Below are 22,892 nucleotides of genomic sequence, written 5' to 3'. Positions count from 1 at the left end.
ATAATTGAGTTTATGAAGAAAGACCAAATGTACATGTTATCTCAAAGTTTACGGGATAGTTCAGCCAAATTACAAAGTTAATGTTCCCCAATTAGCATTCAAATATTTCATGCCCATTTCAATGCCGGACGTTAGTGGCTGGTGGCAGTGTTAGTTTATAAATCCTTAAGAGTCTATTGACGCACCCCTCAGTTTAAGCTATAGATATCAGTTTTTGGCTGCGTCTCATTCTACCGCATCCGCCTATGTCGGCCTTCCGCTTCTGCGGTGGAAGGTGGCTGAGCTACAGTGGTGTTTGTCAGACATCCTGAAAATGTCTGCAGCGTCCAAACTATTAGGATCACTCTATGGTGTTCTCAGTTTTGCTCAAAGACCCCCACAAGTGTCACGGGACTCTTCTGAAGGTAACCCATACAAACTAATGGAAGTATGGAGGTAGTTTTGTGCCAACAAAAAGAAGGGGTTGTCCCCCCCCCCCAAAAAGCTACATTTTTCTGTGCTTTCATATATGTAGGACAGACACTTTCCTAGATGTAGGACAGACACTTCAAAACCTTATTCCTTATGATACATTTTTGGACTGTCTTTTTTGCCACTCAGGAATGTGTTATTCAATGTGTTTCTAAGGGCTATAGTAGTAAATGCCAAATTCTATATAATTAAACTTTTTTTAATACCTAAAGGGGTCCTAAAATTCCAAATCAAATAGCTAAATGATACATGGTATGACCATCTTAAAACAATTCCATATGTTAGCTGAGTTACTTGCGCCTCCATAGCTCTGACATTTTGACTTACTGGAAGTTTAACTGTGCAAGTCAGCAGGAACAGGCTGCGTTCATGTTTCGTAAGTTAGCTACCCACACAGCTGCAACACTGCGATAGTTATCACTCGCACAAAACCGGGACGCATATAGGATCCGGGGGTTGGGGGTTAAGGCAGCACATGGCGATCTTTCAGGCTGGCATGACGGTGTGGCACGTTAGCGCTGCTGTTGGAGTGGCAGGAAAGGGTGTTGTGGGTGTCCCGGGGTGCCTGGGTTACACCACCCCAAGTTATCACAGGCAGCACAGAGGGTACTGACTGACACTGCACCCATAGACAGAGATCAGCAAGAGTGAGGGAGGGAGGGAGGTAGGTAGGTAGGGAGTGAGAGAGAGAGAGAGAGAGCGAGCGAGCGAGGATATTGAGTTAAATGTCACTGCGCTACCCTGAGGGAGACACTGACAGGCCGACCCTTTTCACAGCCCCCAAATCTCAGAGGTCAGGCAGGCCATACAACAGCTGAGAGGACCCAGCCTGGCTGAAGAGGGGAGGAGGGGGGGGGGTGAAGGAGAGAAGAGGGGTGCTGAGAGACATTGGCAGAGGAAAAGGAGCATAAAATGTGTCATAAAAATGTCAGGGGACACCGAAGGAAAATTAATTCAAGGCTGAGAATAAAATAAGTGCTTGTACAGCGATCAATCGTATATGGTTGATATACATGTATGGTCGGGACGTTTGACATGTGTACTGTACACATTGAAGTTATCAAGAGTATGTGCCTTGCCACTTGTTCTGTACACTAATGTAATGCCTATGAAATAGTTGAAGTCAAGGCTATTTTTATTCAGAACACAGATATGGCGTTTAAAAGAAAACATATGTATCAAGCCTTATAATATTTTGTTTGTGACCGTGTGTCAATTACTGTAAGCATGCATACATAGAGTGCATCAAGTTTTAATTTGCTCATCTATCACTTATTCCCAAATCAACCCCTTGGCACTTGTGTAGATGGGATTTAATTAGATGGGTGTAAGCAATATGGTGGTAGCTCCATCTTGCCCTCTGATAGGCCAGGTGTAGTTGCCATACTACAGACATCTATTGAATCCTTTTAAATCAATACAATTGCCTAGAGGGCAGGGCCTTAGGGTTAATTTGGGATTCAGGATATGTATGTGGCCCTTCACTACTCACCTACTGTACAATTCAATTTATGGGGCTGCTTTGCCCATCTGCAGGGAGAGGAGACCTAGGTCATAAGGTCAGCCGCAGCTGCCTGGGCATCTGAACTCAAGGCCCGGAAAGCCCATTGCTTCTCAGTATCGAACAATGCTTCTCAGTATTTGTCGATGTGCCCTTGAGCAAGGCGCTCAACCCTAATTGCTCCTATAAGTTGCTCCGGATAAGAGCGTCTGCTAAATGTCTCATATGTAATTGTAAAATGAACACTTGAGTCATGGAAGGTGCATTGTTTAAAGCAAACGGTCACCCACAAATCCATAAATTGTTAGTTGAAACCAAATGAGAGTTCAAGAAATGTGTAAATACCTTTCCTATGTCCCTCCCGTTGTACTACATTCGACCGAGACTTAACCACAGACCCACGAGTAAGGCAAACGGGAGCAAATGGAGTCGTTTCCTCCTTAATCAATGAACCTTTGACCATAGGTGGTGCCCGAGAGGACCACTTGTCAGGTTATTCATCACGGATAAATGACAACTTCTGTTTCTCTCTAGAAGAAACTCCGTAACAGCCTTTAGGTCAGGAGGTGCCCATTTAAAATGAGCTGTTACACAAGTGGTAAATTAAACCAGTGGGGAAGACAACTGTTTTTTATTGAGTATTAGATTTAGAGAAAGATCTGGACTTGCATGGCGTCATCAAACTGAGTTAATAAATACAACTAGGCTTTCTTTTTTTTATCTATAAAACTGGCCACAGTTTTCTCTTACAAGTGAAGTAAGAATAACAATCATACTCCGAGAATATTTCAAACTTGAAGTGAGATACATTACAGAACTGATTGAAAGTGCATAAATCTAAATGATCAATGACCCTTTGACCAATGACATATGATACTTCCATAAAGTCCAAGTAATGCACCAGTTAACCACTGACCTAATTCCTAGAGATTTATGTCTTTGACTTTCAAAGTCCATTTTTGGTAGCTTTAATATTCTATGCCACTATCTTTTCTCTTTAAAATACATTTTACCTGGGTCTTCTCGTTTGTTTCTCGTCAGTCGGCAGGCATTAACCGAATCAATGCTCTGGTTCTGCCACAAGAAGACATTGTACAGTTGCTGCACGGGTGTCGATTTCGGGGATCAACTGTCACACATCTACTTAATCTGCGTCATATCTCCCAACTGCCTTTCCCTCCTTCCCCTCCCCTCTCTCCACGGCGGGGTTCTCTCTACTGAGGGATAGTAAGATATACCTGCTCTCCTCTCCTGCTGCCCCACCAGTCATTCCTTTAACTCATACTCTAACGCCTTTCTTCTTTTGTTCCCTCACTCCTTTTCTCTGCCCTTCTATTCACTCTCACTCCCCTTCTTTTGTTCTTTATCTTTGTTCTTCTCATTTGCTCTCACATTCTAACACACTGTGTTACTCCATGCTTCCCCAGGTCCCCCAGGCCTCAAATGGTATGCTTGATCTCTCTCATCTGTCCAACAAGTCTTTTGATACTTGTTTAATGAAAGGAAAAGAGGTGCAGTGAGATAATTACGATGATAAATGCCCCCCAACATTGCCCAACAGAAGTGGCATAACTGTGGTTTGAACTATCTGTTCGGTTCCATGTGAACCCCCATGCATCAATGTACCACCCTGGTTGCCTAGGCTTCGATGTCACTGCGCTCCCCTACTGCTTGTACTAAGTTAACCTTCCACCACCTCTCTCTATCCATCTTGCTCTCTCGCACTCTTTCTCTGTCTCGGCCCCCTTCCTCAGCAGAAACCAGTTGAGCCGTCACTCAATGTTTCCCCTCCTCCCCCTGCAAGATCTGTCTCACTCTCTCACCTTCTCCCCTATCCTTATTCCACTGACCATGCATGTTCCAAAAACAGTTCTTATTCCATGGTACACTCCCCCCTTCAACTCCGTATCCCCCCACACACCCCCTTCCCCCTCCTCCCCCAGGCCAAGTCCACAATTCCTGTCCAAGTCTACCAGCTTACCTCCCTATTACTCCACCTCGAGCCCCACCCTCACCATCCCATATCTCTCATGCTGGAATTTAGAGGCGTGTACAATTGGGGTCCCCACCAATAGTGTGGCCGTGCTGATATAAAACCCTGCAGCAGTGTTTGCTTATTCGCCTTTCTGTCAGTCCAGCACTCCTGCTTGTGGAGGGGTCGAAGAAAATCAAGGGACCAATACAAGTCCTAGCACCACACACAAAAGAAAAAGGAGCAACACAACGAAAATCAAAAGAGCACGCCTAGACACGGCCAGTAGCAAGGATGGAGAACGCGCACACGAAGACGCCGGCAGAATGCCTGGCCTTCTTCGGGGTGAACATGGAAACCGGTCTCACCCCAGACCAAGTCAAGAAGAACCTGGCCAAGTATGGCCCCAATGGTGAGACCCACGGAGGGATGGAGGGGTGCATGAAGAAAGGGGGACATAGAAAAGAAATGGAAACTGACGGTAGAATAGACTAAGTACGGGAGGTGTGCCCTGTAGCATAGAGACCACTGGGTTAGGCATTTACAACCAGTAGATGTGATGTTTAATATGTGAAGGAAGGATCATATCTGTTAAGGACATCACAAGTTTTCCTCACTTTGAAGTTTTTTTTTCTTCTTTAGGGACACTTGCAGTGGGCAGTGAGGTTCTGTGTTGGATTATTTTTTTAGAAAAGGGTTCGGTTAGTTGCCACAGGTGGTAGACATGGACATGCAGAGACGGAGAAGCAGAGGCTTTTGGGGGCTTTGAAGGGCTATTTAAAGAGGAAAGGAAGAGGAGTGGGAGGCAGAAAGACGGGTGATGGCTCATGAGTCTTCATGGGTAATATACAGGGCGAGCATTTTATTACATTTTTATTTAACCTTTATTTAACTAGGCAAGTCAGTTAAGAACAAATTCCTTATTTACTATGATGGCCTACCAAAAGGCAAAAAGGCCTCCTGTGGGGATGTGAGCCTGGGATTAAACAAATTATAGCAGCACAAAACATGGTACAAACATTATTGGGCAGCACAAAGGGCCAGAAGGTAGAGACAACAATACATCACACAAATCAGCCACAACTGTCAGTAAGTGTCCATAATTGAAGAGATTGAGATAAAACTGTCCAGTTTGAGTGTGTGTTGCAGCTCGTTCCAGTCACTTGCTGCAGCGAACTGAAAAGAGGAGCAACCCGGGGATGTGTGTGCTTTGGGGACCTTTAACAGAATGTGACTGGCAGAACGGGTGTTGTATGTGGAGGATGAGGGCTGCAGTAGATATCTCAGATAGGGGGGAGTGAGGCCTAAAAGGGTTTTATAAATAAGCATCAAGCAGTGGGTCTTGCGACGGGTATACAGAGATGACCAGCTTACTGAGTAGTATAGATTGCAGTGATGTGTCTTATAAGGAGCATTGGTGGCAAATCTGATGGCCGAATGGTAAAGAACATCTAGCCGCTCGAGAGCACCATTATCTGCCGATCTGTAAATGATGTCTCCGTAATCTAGCATGGGTAGGATGGTCATCTGAAACAGGGTTAGTTTGGCAGCTGGGCTGAAAGAGCAGCGATTACAATAGAGGAAACCAAGTATAGATTTAACTAAGGGTAGAGAAAGCTTGTTTGACACTAAGAAAGCTTTGTTGTAGAGCATTTAAAACTAAATCTGAGGGGCCAGCTGAGTATAAGACTGTATCATCTGCATATAAATGGAAGAGAGCTTGCTACTGCCTGAGCTATGTTTTTGATGTAAATTGAGAAGAGTGTGGGGCCTAGGATTGAGCCTTGGGGTATTCCAATGGTGACAGGGAGTGGCTGAGACAGGAGATTTTCTGACTTTATACATTGCACTCTAAAAGCATAATTTTTGTCCTAGTGCAGAGGGGGAGGTCCTTAGATGGCTAACAGGGATGAATGATATGAAATATGATTACTGAGTTGCTGATCACTGACCAATTGCATGCAGCGTGAACTAGATAGACCAAGCAAAGTTAGATGGAAGTCTGCTTCGATTAGCTCGCTGAAATGCCCACACCATTTTGTGTTAATTTAACATTGCATAAGCTGGTCATAATTGCATTCCTGGCCACAGTTTGTTAATGATCATGCTTTTGTAGCAAAAAAGTATTTGATGAATAAGCAAGTGTATAGATACACTTACAGGAAAGACAACAATCAGCAACATGGTAATTGCGATTATCAGATAGGTGTCCACAATTCCATGGGCTACATTTCAATGCATTTCTGGTTTATGGCTAGTTTATGGGCAATCCAAATGTTATGTTGAATTAGTGTGTTCTTCCAGATTTTAAGGCTTGTTGATACAAAGCAATAGTTAAAACACTGATACATTATTTATTGAATCTGTTGTACACTAAGACACTTTAAAATACATTTTATCTAGGTGAGATTTTTGTTTTTGGTTCACCCAAAATGGTTGAAAGTAAGTATATAGACATTCACCAAACTGTGCTTTCAAATGTCTGTGTGTACAACAGATCCAATAACTAATGTATCATTGTTTAACTATATTATATATCTTCCCAGTCCAAGTGATGATGAACTAAACTAAGTCTGACATATCATACAATATCATGCAATTTATTTTGTGCTAATATTGTTTTTTGGGTTCTGCCCACCTCCTCTTCCCTGCACCGTGATTGGACAACCCCAGCACTGCCAGCTGAGGAGGGTAAGTGTTTTTTCCCACATCAACTGTCACTCATCCGAATTCACAAATAAGAAGCACATTGTGGAAATGTACCAACGTTTATCAATATTATGAATACTTTTTTACACGTGATTCACATCATTTTAAAAATGACTACTGGCTTCAATCCAAAATAAGATCAACCTTTATCAGGAGTTCATTTAAACATGCAAGCAATCACTTGATTGTGGAATTTCTTGCACATTATTGTGTAATCCTCACACTCTTGTATAATCCTGGTAACTGAGCAACCACATTTATAGGTGTATGACTCCAAATCATTCAATACATGGGTCATTTCCTTTTTTTATATGATAATCACTTATTTGGGGTTGGAAATCAAGCAAAACATTACATACATTATCTATCTTACACAGCATTCGGCATAATGCTTATCTTGCCTCCAGACACCAGACAAAAATAACAAATACACACAAATTCTCAGAACATTATTTAATAATACTTTTTGTTCTATTTTCTTCTCTCTCTCTCTCTCTCTCTCTCTCTCTCTCTCTCTCTCTCTCTCTCTCTCTCTCTCTCTCTCTCTCTCTCTCTCTCTCTCTCTCTCTCTCTCAGGTAAGACCACCTGGGAGCTGATTGTGGAGCAGTTTGAGGATCTGTTGGTCAGAATCCTGCTGCTGGCTGCCTGCATCTCTTTTGTGAGTAAATAAAGGCTACGCTTGTATTATTTCATCCGGGTTATTTTGCTCACGATAATAGTAATTGTAGCCAAGAACACCTGTGAAATTATTTCAAGATGTTAACATCAAGTTTAATTCCCTTCCCAACCCAGAGTGAGAAGAAAATACTTATTTAATTTTTTTTAAAAATGGGGGGGGGGGGGGGACCACCCATCATACACCCTCATACCTAATCTACACATTTTTTGTTAAGACCCGTAATTCATATCAAACAGCTGTGACAGTGGCACTTAAAGTTGTAGGCCTACACCTGTAACCCAAGCCACTGGCCTGAAGGATGATCCTGCATATCACTGCTTTGGAATTGCTGTCTTGTCGCCCTATCAAACAACTTGTACCTTCTCTTGGCACTCCAAGTCCCCTTCCCTCTTAAAATATATTTTTGAACAGGAGAACTTGGGGTGGGGGTACATTGAACAGGACAAATATAAGCACCCCCTATTTGATCTTGAGAGGGGTGGTTGGAGGTGTATTAATTCCTACCACACGCTTTCCACCCCAGCTGTCAGGATGGCCTTAGAAGGCAAATATTGAGGAGTGGGTGAGAGACAGGGGGTGCAAGGAGTAAGGGGGGGGGTCGAGGGGGTAATGATTTATTTTAAGAAAGACTCAAGCCAGGGAAGAGAAACTGTATCCTTCGGGAAAAGGTCAGGTCTGATGGAAGGAACGATGGGCTTCCACAGAAAGAGGTAGAGAAGGTTGAAGTGGATACTGTGGGAGCATGGAGTTATGGGACATGGAGATCAAGTGTACAGGGTTTGTGTCGTCATTGTGAAATACAGCAAACTGGAGCATTAAACTGCAAACTGGAGCAGTTGCTTCACTTTAGACAACAGCTGAACAACATCAACACAATTTAAGAAAACATTTGAACACAGCCAGCTGATTCGGTGTTTACCCATTAAAGTGTTGAGAGCCTATATGGAGTGTGCAACTATTCTTTTAAATATTTGGACATAAGTTTACTATTCCAAAACTGCAAATGCACAAATGCGAAATTTCAAATGCATAAAACATACGATTTACACATTTATAAATGAATGAACAAAATGCAAGTTAAGTAGGTTTATTTCTAAACCTGTAACAATTTTGCCACCTGTTGTTGTGCCCATGTACACCAGCATTGAGTCTGTGTAAGAGTATCAGACAGTAAACAGACTAAAATAGAACAGTGATGGAACACACACATGAAATCATTTTCTAAATGCCTGATAGTGCCCTGCAGTGCCCTCTGAACACTGCTTATTCACAATCGTCTGAAACATCCTCACAGCTTCTCAAGCCAAGGGCTTCCCTCTGGAGAATTGTTATGTCCTAAAATCCATAACATCATTATAAACATGTGTAAACCACATAAAAATCAACAGAAACCTACAGACAACCACAGACTATCAAATAGCCCATAGACATTCCCTGCTTTGCGGCAGATTCAGAATCAGGCAACTTTATTGCCATGCCACAAATGTTACTAGGAATTTCTTTTGATGTTTTACACAAAACCACTGTGTCAGATAATAATTGCATTGATTTAACATTGATTTGACTGTGATCAAACACGGTTTCTCCTGCAGACAGCGTGACTGTATGCTGTGATGCAAATGCTGACACCAAATGCTAACCATTTTCCTCTGTTGTCCACCTGTTTGTGCTCAGGTGCTGGCTTGGTTTGAGGAAGGTGAGGAGACCGTCACTGCCTTTGTTGAGCCCTTCGTCATCCTCCTCATCCTTATCGCTAACGCTGTTGTTGGAGTGTGGCAGGTCAGTCGTGTTGACATACACACGTACACGTTGAGCAATGATACATACACGCAGATTTGATGACCTATAGCATGTGGGTTGGTGACATAGTGCACGTGGGTTAGGGTTACTGAGAAAGATCAGTTTGCTCAATTGAAACAGAATTACTTTTGGACACCAGTGAGAATGACAGCCGGGCATGTTTTGAGTAATAACAAACAAACAGACAGCCACCTGCAGGGTAGCCTAGTGGTTTGAGCGTTGGACTCGTAACAAGAAGGTTGCAAGTTCAAATCCCCAAGCTGACAAGGTACAAATCTATCGTTCTGCCCCTGAACAGGCAGTTAACCCACTGTTCCTAGGCCGTCATTGAAAATAAGAATTTGTTCTCAACTGACTTGCCTAGTAAAATAAATCAAATTCAAATAAATTGACTGTGGCTCTGTTAGTTTTACCATGGTCTATTTCCTTAACAGTTGTATTGTCTGTAGTTGTGTTATGAGTTAGGGCTACATGTTGCGACTAGGTGTATAGTTATGCCTGTATGTTATGACTAGGTGTTTGTATTGTCTGTGGTTACGTCAGTGTTGACTACAGTCCCGGGACTTGGTGTTTGCATCGACTGTAGCTGTGTTAGAATTGAAAGTGGGTGTTTGTATTGACTGTAGTTGCACGCGTGTCTGGTTGTCTGCCACAGGAGCGCAATGCTGAGGACGCCATCGAAGCTCTGAAGGAATACGAGCCTGAGATGGGCAAAGTCTTCCGTACTGACAGAAGGAGCGTGCAGAAGATCAAGGCCAATGTGATGGTTCCTGGTGATATTGTGGAGGTGTCCGGTGAGAGACCCATCTTTCTCTTAATTACCTATATTTTTATTCTGCAATTTCTTGTATACCGTTTTAAAGACCTAGAGACTAGGGACTCTAGACTATAGACTCATGCTGCACAATAGCTCAAGCTAAAGCATGATGGGACAATTCATCTGACTGTTGATGACTCAATGTGTCAATGTTTTAATTGTATGTGTCGCCCTAACAAATACATGCATTTTATTATCGCTTACCCAATCAAATGCTTTCCTTCCTTTTTTACCACTTTAGGTGTTAAGTGGCTTTATTGTGTAAACTGTTGAGAAAGAAAGTCAGGGACCCACAGAGTGTATATTTGAAAGGATTTTCAAGAGCAGGATGGAGGGGAGATGGGGAGGCCTCTTACCCATGTAAGGCAGCGAGAGGGAGGGAAGGAGGGAGGGGGCAAACGACTGTGAAATCATGCTGAGGGAAGGAAAACAAAATCTTGGGTATAAATACCCCCCTACCACCTGCCACACCTCTTCCCCCCTTCTTGCCCTCTCTCTCTCTCTCTCTCTCTCTCTCTCTCTCTCTCTCTCTCTCTCTCTCTCTCTCTCTCTCTCTCTCTCTCTCTCTCTCTCTCTCTCTCTCTCTCTCTCTCTCTCCCATCTCTCCCATTACCCACTGGTGTTCATTTATCATAGTACACCTGTTGCCCTTCAAGCCAGTCATTTCTATGGCATTCCTACGGCTTATTTTGATTGGTTGGTGTATAATGTGTCAGTTGAGGTTAAGCATGCATACTTATCTCCCCCTCCCCTTCCCCAGTCGGTGACAAAGTCCCCGCTGACATCAGGATTGTTGCCATCCGTTCCACCACCCTCCGCATTGACCAGTCCATTCTTACTGGTGAGGATCCTTACACACTACAACTCCCTACCATATATTACATAACATGTTGTTTCAACTATGCAGAAACTAAAACAACAATACACAGTTACATGATTAAAAATCATTACGGATAAAGAACACAATAAAGGGTCTAAAGACCTATTTACATTATAGTCCTATAAGAAATGTGAGGAAGGGTGCTTTTTATACCTGTATAAGGCATTGTCTTGCATACTGTTTTCTTGTTATGTGTCCTCTCGTTGACCATTGTCTGTGGGTCCCCCTCAGGTGAGTCCGTCAGTGTGATTAAGCATACTGAATCCGTCCCCGACCCCAGAGCCGTCAACCAGGACAAGAAGAACATGCTTTTCTCTGCAAGTATCGCTCCACCCCTCCTTCCCTCCATACCTCTATCTCTCTATGCTGTTCTCCCCTCCACCACTGTGTCGCTACATCCCTCTTTTCTTTATTCACCTGCCTCCATCCTTTTTCTACACCTCTATCCCTCACTCTGGCCCTCGGTCTTTCTCGCTCTTTCGTAACACCCCCTCTAGCGTTCTCTTTTCATGACTAGTAAACGTTTCTGCATCCTCTTGGTTCCTAGATGAATAGAAGGCCTACAGTAGTGTATAACAGTTTGTAACAGGGTGTACAGTGTGAAATAGTGTATAACCATGTAAAACAAAATGTATACTCAATTCTACGTTATTTTCTCACCGTCTATACACCACTTCCACCTCTACCAACCACAGGGCACCAACGTCGCTGCCGGCAGGGCCATTGGCGTGGTTGTGGCTACCGGCGTCTCCACCGAGATTGGCAAGATCCGCGACCAGATGGTCGCCACCGAGCAAGAGAAGACCCCCCTGCAGGCCAAGCTGGATGAGTTCGGCGAGCAGCTGTCCAAGGTCATCTCCCTGATCTGTGTTGCCGTGTGGGCGATCAACATTGGCCACTTCAACGATCCCGTCCATGGAGGTTCCTGGATCCGTGGTGCCGTCTACTACTTCAAGATCGCCATTGCCCTGGCTGTGGCCGCCATACCTGAGGGTGAGGGAGAGAGGGAGAGAGGGAGGGAGGGAGGGATGGATAGGGGAAAGAGAGATGTCATGGGGAGGGGAAGGGGGCATGAATGTGTGTCTTTGGGGGAGAGATGGGTTGTGGTGTGTATGTGCGTGTCCGTGTATGTGTCTGTGTGTGGACTTGTGTGTGCACATGTGTGTGGTTGTTCAGGTATGTGCGGTTCACACAATGCTCGTTGTATGTGATATTCCATTGTGACTAAATGCACACTATGTTATTCTCACTATATCACTACTATTTGATTTACTCACGGTTTCGACTATCATCTCTCTACCAGGTTTGCCCGCTGTCATCACTACCTGCCTGGCTCTCGGTACCCGCCGTATGGCCAAGAAGAACGCCATTGTCCGCTCTCTGCCCTCTGTGGAGACCCTGGGTTGCACCTCAGTCATCTGCTCTGACAAGACCGGAACCCTGACCACCAACCAGATGTGTGTGACCAAGGTGGGTGCAGCACAGAACATAGTACCCTATAACGGGTCTGCAACTGGCAGCCCACGGGCCAAATCCGGGCTCCGAACCGATTTATTGTGGCTTGCCATGGTTGTCTTAGTAGAAACATACAGACACATTTGTACACAGACAAACATTTCACTGGGACATTGGGCGGCACATTGTTCCCTATGTGACCAATTTGGGCACATTCAGACACTTGTCAGAATCGCACACATACACACATACACACATACACACATACACAAACTGAACAGTCATTTCACAACTTCCCTTTGCTTCTTCCTCTCTAGATGTTCATCATCAAGAATGTCGACGGCGACCATGTCAACCTGGACATGTTCGACATCTCCGGCTCCAAGTACACCCCCGAGGGAGAGGTGTAAGTAGTCCCGTTTCTGTGGCAACCAGCGTTAACTTTACCACATAGGTACCATTCAAGCTACCGAGCCTCATATGACCTCAATGTGAACACATCTTCTCTTTATTCCCTCTTTCTCTATTCTCCCTATATCTTCCTTCCCTTTTTCTCTATTCTCCCTATATCTTCCTTCCCTTTTTCTCTATTCTCCCTATATCTTCCTTCCCTTTTTCTCTATTCTCCCTATATCTTCCTTCTTTCTTTCTCTATTCTCCCTATATCTTCCTTCTTTCCCTCTGTCAATCTCTCTCTCCCTTTTTCTTCCACCTCTCTATCTCTTCCCTCTCTTAGCTCCCAGGGAGGTGTTAAGACCCCCTGCGGATCCTACGATGGCCTTGTTGAGCTGGCAACCATCAGCGCCCTGTGCAATGACTCCTCTCTGGACTACAACGATGTAATGAATTGTTTGATTTGTTATTAATTTATCACATTAGTAGGCAGGGACAGTGCACCATTCATTCATTCCGTCCGTCAATAGTTCAGTTTTCCCATCAAGTTCTCGCTATGTCGCTCATTTTCTTCTGTAGTCCCCTAAACACAGATAAAACGACATGGCAAACACATATTTATGCTCTGACAAAGTCATTGTGACAAAGCTTTGAACTTTGTTGTTTAGTCGTCACATACAGCGGATAGGTGCAGTGAAATGTGTTGTTTTACATGGTCAGCCGTAGAACTGCTGCGCCCCTGGAGCAAATTAGGGTTAAGTGCCTTTCTCAAGGGCACATTTTTCACCTTGTTAGCTCGGGTATTCAAACCACAACCTTTTCCGTTTGGCAACTGAAATGTACTCCCTGCCGTCGTGGCTAACAAACATCAAGTAACATGTTTAATGATTACCAAGGTGTCCCGTTGCTGTAGATTCCACCCTCGGCCTCTTCTTAACTTCTTTTCTGTGACACTTTATCTCTATTTATCTCCCTTCACTCCAGGCCAAGAAGGTCTATGAGAAAGTGGGCGAGGCCACCGAGACTGCCATGTGCTGCCTGGTTGAAAAGATGAACGTGTTCAACTCCAAAGTTACAGGCCTCTCCAAGCCTGATAGAGCCAATGCCTGTTGTGCTGTGATCAAGCAGCTGATGAAGAAGGAATTCACCCTGGAGTTCTCCCGCGACAGGAAGTCCATGTCTGTGTACTGCACCCCCTCCAAGGGCGATGGTGGAGCTAAGATGTTTGTGAAGGTCAGCTCCTCTCTCTCTCTCTCTCTCTCCACTTTCGAGCTCTCTTCTTCTAGTCCTCTTCCTCCAGTGCGTTGAACATGGGCTTATGCCTTATTGTTCCATTGCAAGTAGTTTATTAGCCACTAAATTATAGTCTCTCAACAGTTCTAGTGACAACTACATTTTCAAAGCAGGAATGGAAGGAGTTTGATTTGGTCCCTTTGTGAAAACCCCACCTCTCTCCGTTTCCTCCTCGCTCAAATAGGGTGCCCCAGAGGGTGTGATTGACAGATGTGCCTATGTTCGCGTTGGCACCACCCGCATTCCCCTGACTAGTGCCGTCAAGGAGAAGATTTTGGCTGTGATCAAGGAATGGGGTTGCGGCCGCGATACCCTGCGTTGCCTGGCCCTTGCCACCCGTGACACCCCCCTGAAAGTCGAGGAGATGAAGCTTGAGGATGCCACCAAGTTCATTGATTACGAGGTGAGAAAAAATGATTTCTCTCTGTAGATAGATGGATGGATAGATGAGAGGATGGATGGATACGTGAATGGACACCTTTTTTTGGATGGATGTCTAGCCAGATATATCCAAGTTGGTTTTGACTCATCTTCACCTTTCTCCCTCACTCCTCTCGTCCCCAGACTGACCTGACCTTCGTTGGCTGCGTTGGTATGCTGGATCCCCCCCGTAAAGAGGTTACGCCCGCCATTCTGTTGTGCAAAGCTGCTGGAATCCGCGTCATCATGATCACTGGTTCGTGTACCACTACCTCCTCTCTAGCACCCATTCCCAATACAGACCATCCTCCTTTACAAAGTGACTGTGTATATGTTTCCTTTATCTATGAGTTTGATCTAGATTGTGTTGTCTGTTTCTAAGTAAATATTATAATCTCCTGTGACGTTGATCTAGTTTGTGTCGCCTCCGTTCTTAAGCAAATATTATACTTGTCTGTGTTGAAAGTGGTGTTGCATCCACGATGGTTTTTGTTGTGTCTGTGCTATCACGTGTCTTTTGTGTTAATATCTCTGTTTACATAGACTGTATTCCACGTATTCCACGTTATATTAGCATGTTTTGTTTGTTGCTAATTCCCCAGTCACATATTACCTGGGGTTGATTTGGAGAGAAACATTTTTTCCCTGTAAAATTACTGTAAAAAACAACAACTGTAAATTCACCAACTAAAAATGTCAAAATGAGTATCACGTTGAAAACGCAGTTCCCCTTCGATTCCACCCCTGGTCATTATTACTGTACAGTACATCTTTCTCTTTATCCTTCATCTGATTGGCTAATGTCATCCTTCGACTCCCTCAGGTGACAACAAGGGAACCGCAGTGGCCATCTGCCGTCGTATTGGCATCTTCACAGAGGACGAGGATGTGACTGGAAAGGCCTTCACTGGCCGTGAGTTCGACGACCTGCCCTCATTTGAAATGCAAAGCGATGCTGTCAGAAATGCGAGCTGCTACGCCCGTGTGGAGCCCTCCCACAAGTCCAAGATCGTTGGGTTCCTGCAGGGCCAAGACGAGATTACCGCCATGGTGAGGCCTAGACATATGTGTAGATACACATGCAATATACTATATATACTTGATAGTAGTTCAAGTGAATCCAAAGTTTACCCCAAATTCCTGTAACGTAACTGTTAGTGCACTGGATGTGATCCAGTACTCCTCCAGTGATCTTTGAATGACTGACTTGTACATGCACCACTTCAACTGACCCTCTCTCTCTCCCTCCCCTTAAACCAGACCGGTGATGGTGTGAACGATGCCCCCGCCCTAAAGAAGGCCGAGATCGGCATCGCCATGGGCTCTGGCACTGCCGTTGCCAAGTCTGCCTCTGAGATGGTCCTGGCTGACGACAACTTCTCTTCCATCGTGTCCGCCGTCGAGGAGGGCCGCGCCATCTACAACAACATGAAGCAGTTCATCCGCTACCTCATCTCCTCCAATGTTGGTGAGGTCGTCTGGTGAGTGTCCTGTCCATACGGGACGGACTGGGTTCGAACCCTGTGCTCTCTGATACTGTGTCAGCCCATCGAGCTAAAACCTAGGTATTAGGTCGTCTGGTGAGTGTTCGTATGGAACCAACTTTTGAACCCGGGCTCTCAGAGATTGTGTTAGCCCATCAAGCTAAAGCCTAGGCATTAGCTTAGGGACCTAACTTCTCTCCTCCTTGTCCTCCCCATCCCTTCAACTGTAGTCTGCTTTCATCTACTATTCTCTGGGATTTGTACTTTTTTAACTTGTAACCACTTGTAAAACCTAAATCAATCAATCCACCTTTTCTTCCCTTCACTCATTCAGTATCTTCCTGACTGCTGCCCTGGGTCTGCCCGAGGCTCTTATCCCCGTCCAGCTGCTGTGGGTCAACCTGGTGACTGACGGTCTCCCTGCCACCGCCCTGGGCTTCAACCCCCCCGACCTGGACATCATGGGCCGCCGCCCACGTTCCGCCAAGGAGCCCCTGATCTCCGGCTGGCTGTTCTTCAGATATATGGTCATTGGAGGTAAGTGTGGAAGAATAGGACAGGGGAACTATCTGTTTATGTCCCAAATGGCAACCTATTCCCTTCACTATTTTTGTCCTGGGCCAATAAGGTTTGTACTATATAGGGAACATGGGCCCTGGTCAAAAGTAGTGCACTATGAAGGGAATACGGTACCATTTAGGACATATTATCCCCTGTCTGCTTTGCATTAGTAGGGTCCTGTAAGGGCTGGTTGAACACCACTAAGGTGTTCACCACCTGAGTCTGTGTCTGACGGTAAGTCTCTTTGGTCCGCACCAGGATATGTCGGTGCCGCCACTGTCGCAGCTGCCGTCTGGTGGTTCATGTACGATTCCACCGGCCCCGGAGTCACCTTCCACCAGCTGTCCCACTTCATGCAGTGCCACGACGACAACGAAGACTTTGTCGGCATTGCATGCAAAGTGTTCGAGGCCTCTCCCCCTATGACGATGGCTCTGTCCGTGTTGGTCACCATTGAGATGTCCAACGCCCTCAACAGGTCAGACGCAGAATGCACACGCACAGGCACATGCACAGACACACACTCATACACATACAGATGCAAGAGCACAGACACACAAGCATACACACAGGCATGCACTGTTGCGCGCACACACACACACACACACACACACACACACACACACACACACACACACACACACACACACACACACACACACACACACACACACACACACACACACACACACACACACACACACACACACACACACACACACACACACACACACACACACACGCATATACAGATGCAAGAGCACAGACACATATGCATACGCAGAGGCATGCACTCGCGTACACACACACACACACACACACACACACACACACACACACACACACACACACACACACACACACACACACACACACACACACACACACACACACACACACACACACACACACACACACACACACACACATACTCTAATCATGTGATGTTAAATTGTCTTCTTTACACCCCTCCCTTACAGCTTGTCTGAGAACCAGTCTCTGGTGCGCATGCCCCCATGGAGCAACTTGTGGCTGGTTGGAGCCATGGCTCTCTCCATGTCCCTCCACTTCATGATCATCTACGTCGACCCCCTGCCCGTAAGTACTGTCGCTGTGGAAATGGTCTTATCACAGTCCTCTGTCACTATGGAAATGGTCTCATCACAGTCTTCTGTCACTGTGGAAATGGTCCCATCATATGCTTTTATGCTTAATAAATGTGACATTTATATTGCTCAGAAGACACTACTGAGTATTTTCTGCCAGTAGTTTGTCAGTTGTTCTTCCCTAATAACCCTGTGTTCTTCTCTTCCCTTCTCCCGCTCAGATGGTCTTCAAGTTGACTCACTTGAACGTGGAGCAATGGTTGATTGTCCTGAAACTCTCTTTCCCTGTCATCCTGATTGACGAGGTGTTGAAGTTTGTCGCCCGTAACTACCTGGAGAGTAAGTGTGCCTCTAACACACACACAAACACACACAAACACACCTTTACCATTGTAACCAAATGAATGGTATTCTATCCTTGTATTTGCAAGCAATTCTGCTTCTAAAGTACTTTGTATAACAGTTATACCCTAGCAGTTCTACTGTATAACATTCCTTGTTCTCCATTTGAATAACAGCTTCGATAAAAATCTTAAATGAATTCCTTCTTTCATTCACTCTGGTTATCTTTTATTTGGTATGAAATGAATAATCCTGCCATCTGGTTAAGACCATTTGTATCATAATGTTAATGCTCGTTTAACCTCTTCTAAATGTCTCTCTCAATTGTTTCAATCATTTTATCATCGGCTCTCACTGCCTTTATTTCTTCTTTATCTCTATGCTCTGCTCTCTCTTACTCTAACTCTCTGTATTCATTATTTTTCTCGAAACTCCTTTTTCTAACTCCCTGTCTTCCTATCTTCATACTCGCTCTCACCTCTCTCTCATTCTCTTTTATTTAATCATATAACTCCATCCTTTCATTCCTCAATAACACCTTGAATCATCTTTTTACAGACTAATCCTGCCTATCACCCACCATTAGCCTGTAACCACAGCAAGGTATCCCACCAACTGCATCGCTAGCGGTTCTCTCTTTGTGTGTATGTCATTGTGTTTATGTCAGGAGAGTGGGTGTACATGTACAAAGCGATCCTGTGTTTTACAACCTGCCCAAGTTGCGTTCTTGTCGTTTTCAGTCTTCCCGGGGATCTCTAGCCTATATGCTCAAATGTGTGTGGACATGCTACTTCTGTATTGTATCTGTACTGCTCTGTATTCTGCGGGTCTGGTTTATGGATGTTGTTTTCCACTGTTATACGTATCGATCGTATCAGTGATGTATCAGTAGGCTTTGGGGATTTGTCCCAGATCTGTTTGTGCTGTGTAGCCAACTTGTATGGTTGTGACATAGAAGTTAGTTATACAGCACAGACCAGGATATCATGAATCATGTCCTGTTGTTGCTGCTGTTGTGAGTTGTCTAGATGCTTCGGCATTGGCGTGGGTGTCTGAGTCTGTGTGGGTAGATGTTTGACGCAGTAACTGTTGTTGCCATAAACATTTGTAAGATGAGCGATTATTCGATAAAAGTGTGATATATTTTTGCTCAGTATACTTTACCTCTGCAGTAAATAACCATATTGTAATATTTACATAGTGAACGTTCAGATCCTATACTAATAATATTGCATAGAAATCTTTATAGAAAAAGAATGACAAGAAAGGCTAGTAATTAGCTATTGTAGTATTATAGCTATTGTGATTATACTACTATGGTTGAAATAACATGGTAATTATAGTTTCATTACATATTACATATCTCTGCTGCTAATTTCACCAGCTTTCATTTAAAACTAACATTGCATTTAGCTCTTTCCCTCTGATTTACTGCTTTTTTTCTTTCCCTCTAGAAAAATAGAAATCTAGAAGAAGAGGAATTAGAGAGGTGGAGAAAGGGAGGACGAGGAGGAGAAGATTGAAAACTATGACGTTCACAACCAATGAATGAGGAGCTCTTGTGAGTCAACCAATAGAACAGAGGGGACAGAACAGAAAAGTCAACGAGAAAAAAAAAAACAATTTTAAAAATGCACATAAAACAACCTCTGTATATGGAAAGAGATTCAATTGGATTGGGGTTTTACTCCACCAAAACAATATTCAAATATTTAAGATTTTATTCATAGAAATAATGTATTAAAAAGAGATTTTTTGTTAAACTTGGATACCCTTGACTGTTGTTTTTTTTTGTTCAGTTTCTCCACCACAATCCAACTTGTGTTACATTTCACTACTACTCATTACTTTATCCGGGTCTTTGCCCCCATGTGCTCTACATCAGTCCAATGTAGGAGAGAAGTACTGTGCTGAAGGTTGTCCATAACATCAAACAAAGGACAAGTTCACTCACGACACTTAATGTATTATATCTTTACCATGAATGAACAAAGTGATCACTACAAATGATGCATTTTTTTAACAAAGGGCTGATTTTCAAGACATAGAAATCAATGATTCACTCTCAACAGTATATCTGCATAAAGCGGACAAACATTCAAATAAATGGTCCACATCTAAGCAATAATGGGTGTTTGGCTTCTCACAAATCCCACGACATTGGAAAACGTTTCAACTGTTAGTGATTCCGACCTCATATAGTAAAAGTCTGCCCAGTTAAATTGTGTTGGAAATACAGAGAGGAAAATCCCACTAGATGTCAGTCCGGAAAGTGATGTCAGCATCCTTCATTTTTCTTTTGTAGTCTTCATCAAACAGTTGTGTCTGGGCAGGGGAGAAATGATTGGTCCAATCACCTACTACACCTGAAAGAAAACAAGAAGAGATTGAGATGAGTCATTCCAACACACTCAGATAGTGAAATACTAAATATCCTGAAATAGTCAATACACTGAAATAGTTCATGTACCAAAATATACTGAAATAGTCAATATACGTGTTGAGAAAATCTTGTTCCAAGAATCAGGCAGAATTGATTTATCAGCAATAAGAGTTTATTCAAGCAATTGCAGGGAAGCTTACCCTCCAGATGAAACCGGAGAGTAACTTAAAAATGTACAAATGACACAGTAATATATATATGCTCCCTGAAACAGTCTTCTGCCCCTTGCTATAGACCTCCCTCTGCCCCCAGCTGGCCTTTACCATATGTGAATTGATTATCCCCATCTATCTTCTGAGACCTGGCTGGGGGGTATCCTGGAATGACATTGACCTCATCCCGCCCTCCAAATACAGTAGATGATGCCTGGCTATTCTTTAAAAGTGCCTTCCTCACCATCTTAAATAAGCATGCCCCTCTCAAAAAATGTAGAACTAGGAATAGATATAGTCCTTGGTTCACTCCAGACCTGTCTGCCCTTGACCAGCACAAAAACATCCTGTGGTGTTCTGCATTAGCATTGAATAGCCCCCGTGACAATGCAACTTTTCAGGGAAGTTAGGAACAAATATACACAGGCAGTTAGAAAAGCTAAGGCAAGCTTTTTCAAACAGAAATTTGCATCCTGTACTACTAACTCATAAAAGTATTGGGACACTGTAAAGTCCATGGAGAATAAGAGCTCCTCCTCCCAGCTGCCCACTGCTCTGAGGCTAGGAAACGCTATCACCACCGATAAATCCTATATAATTGAGAATTTCAATAAGCATTTCTCTACGGCTGGCCATGCTTTCCACATGGCTACCCCTACCCCGGTCAACTGCCCGGCTCCCTCCACAGCAACCCGCCACAGCCCCCACCATTTCTCCTTTACCCAAATCCAGATAGCTGATGTTCTGAAAGAGCTGCAAAATCTGGACCCATACAAAACAGCCGGGCTAGACAATCTGGACCCTCTCTTTCTAATATTATCTGCCGAAATTGTTGCAACCCCATATTACTAGCCTGTTCAACCTCTCTTTCGTATCGTCTGAGATTCCTAAAAATTGGAAAGCTGCCGCGGTCATCCCCCTCTTCAAAGGGGGTGACACTCTAGACCCAAACTGCTACAGACCTACAGTGGGGCAAAAAAGTATTTAGTCAGCCACCAATTGTGCAAATTCTCCCACTTAAAAAGATGAGAGAGGCCTGTAATTTTCATCATAGGTACACTTCAACTATGACAGACAAAATTAGGGGAAAAAATCCAGAAAATCACATTGTAGGATGTTTAATGAATTTATTTGCAAATTATGTTGGAAAATAAGTATTTGGTATACATCCTTTGTTGGCAATGACAGAGGTCAAACATTTTCTGTAAGTCTTCACAAGGTTTTCACACACTGTTGCTGGTATTTTGGCCCATTCCTCCATGCAGATCTCCTCTAGAGCAGTGATGTTTTGAGGCTGTTGCTGGGCAACACGGACTTTCAACTCCCTCCAAATATTTTCTATGGAGTTGGCTAGGCCACTCCAGGACCTTGAAATGCTTCTTACGAAGCCACTCCTTCGTTGCCCGGGCGGTGTGTTTGGGATCATTGTCATGCTGAAGGACCCAGCCACGTTTCATCTTCAATACCCTTGGTGATGGAAGGAGGTTTTCACTCAAAATCTCACAATACATGGCCCCATTCATTCTTTCATTTACACGGATCAGTCGTCCTGGTCCCTTTGCAGAAAAACAGCCCCAAAGCATGATGTTTTCACCCCCCCATGCTTCACAGTAGGTATGGTGTTCTTTGGATGCAACTCAGCATTCTTTGTCCTCCAAACACGACGAGTTGAGTTTTTACCAAAAAGTTATATTTTGGTTTCATCTGACCATATGACATTCTCCCAATCTTCTTCTGGATCATCCAAATGCTCTCTAGCAAACTTCAGACGGGCCTGGACATGTACCGGCTTAAGCAGGGGGACACGTCTGACACTGCAGGATTTGAGTCCCTGGTGGCGTAGTGTGTTACTGATGGTAGGCTTTGTTACTTTGGTCCCAGCTCTCTGCAGGTCATTCACTAGGTCCCCCCCGTGTGGTTCTGGGATTTTTGCTCACCGTTCTTGTGATAATTTTGACCCCACGGGTCTCTTGCGTGGAGCCCCAGATCGAGGGAGATTATCAGTGGTCTTGTATGTCTTCCATTTCCTAATAATTGCTCCCACGGTTGATTTCTTCAAACCAAACTGCTTACCTATTGCAGATTCAGTCTTCCCAGCCTGGTGCAGGTCTACAATTTTGTTTCTGGTGTCCTTTGACAGCTCTTTGGTCTTGGCCATAGTGGAGTTTGGAGTGTGACTGTTTGAGGTTGTGGACAGGTGTCTTTTATACTGATAACAAGTTCCAATAGGAGCCATTAATACAGGTAACGAGTGGAGGACAGAGGAGCCTCTTAAAGAAGAACTTACAGGTCTGTGAGAGCCAGAAATCGTGCTTGTTTGTTATTGACCAAATACTTATTTTCCAACATAATTTGCAAATAAATTCATAAAAAATCCTACAATGTGATTTTCTGGATTTTTTTTTCTCATTTT

The 22,892-nt window shown here is 44.0% G+C and overlaps 2 protein-coding genes across 3 annotated transcripts in view; one reads left to right on the top strand and one right to left on the bottom strand.

Moving 5' to 3' along the window:
• The first annotated feature begins 4,084 nt into the window (after positions 1-4,084).
• atp2a1l (ATPase sarcoplasmic/endoplasmic reticulum Ca2+ transporting 1, like) lies at positions 4,085-19,653 on the top strand. Of its 2 annotated transcripts, XM_046369369.1 has the most exons (22): positions 4,085-4,356; positions 6,618-6,635; positions 7,230-7,312; positions 9,008-9,112; positions 9,789-9,927; positions 10,711-10,791; positions 11,062-11,147; positions 11,526-11,823; positions 12,134-12,300; positions 12,603-12,691; positions 13,022-13,124; positions 13,663-13,911; positions 14,156-14,374; positions 14,536-14,647; positions 15,215-15,441; positions 15,652-15,872; positions 16,210-16,412; positions 16,695-16,914; positions 17,417-17,534; positions 17,764-17,881; positions 18,443-18,487; positions 19,339-19,653. In XM_046369369.1, exons 1-21 carry the CDS (start codon positions 4,239-4,241, stop codon positions 18,445-18,447), a joined length of 2,979 nt encoding a protein of 992 aa, XP_046225325.1. In that variant the 5' UTR covers positions 4,085-4,238; the 3' UTR covers positions 18,448-18,487; positions 19,339-19,653. The 2 variants fall into 2 exon arrangements, with proteins under 2 accessions (XP_046225325.1, XP_046225324.1); XM_046369368.1 differs by lacking the exon at positions 18,443-18,487.
• sult1st6 (sulfotransferase family 1, cytosolic sulfotransferase 6) overlaps positions 19,646-22,892 on the bottom strand; it is a 45,015-nt gene continuing 41,768 nt past the window's right edge. The window contains exon 7 of the mRNA XM_046369370.1: positions 19,646-20,250. Within this exon, the coding sequence (XP_046225326.1) occupies positions 20,138-20,250 (113 nt within the window). The 3' untranslated portion in view covers positions 19,646-20,137. The remainder of the gene's footprint in view (positions 20,251-22,892) is intronic.

Source organism: Oncorhynchus gorbuscha, linkage group LG11 (assembly GCF_021184085.1).
Source record: "Oncorhynchus gorbuscha isolate QuinsamMale2020 ecotype Even-year linkage group LG11, OgorEven_v1.0, whole genome shotgun sequence".
Classification (NCBI taxonomy): Eukaryota; Metazoa; Chordata; class Actinopteri; order Salmoniformes; family Salmonidae; genus Oncorhynchus; species Oncorhynchus gorbuscha.
This window is presented reverse-complemented; position numbering and strand designations above follow the sequence as displayed.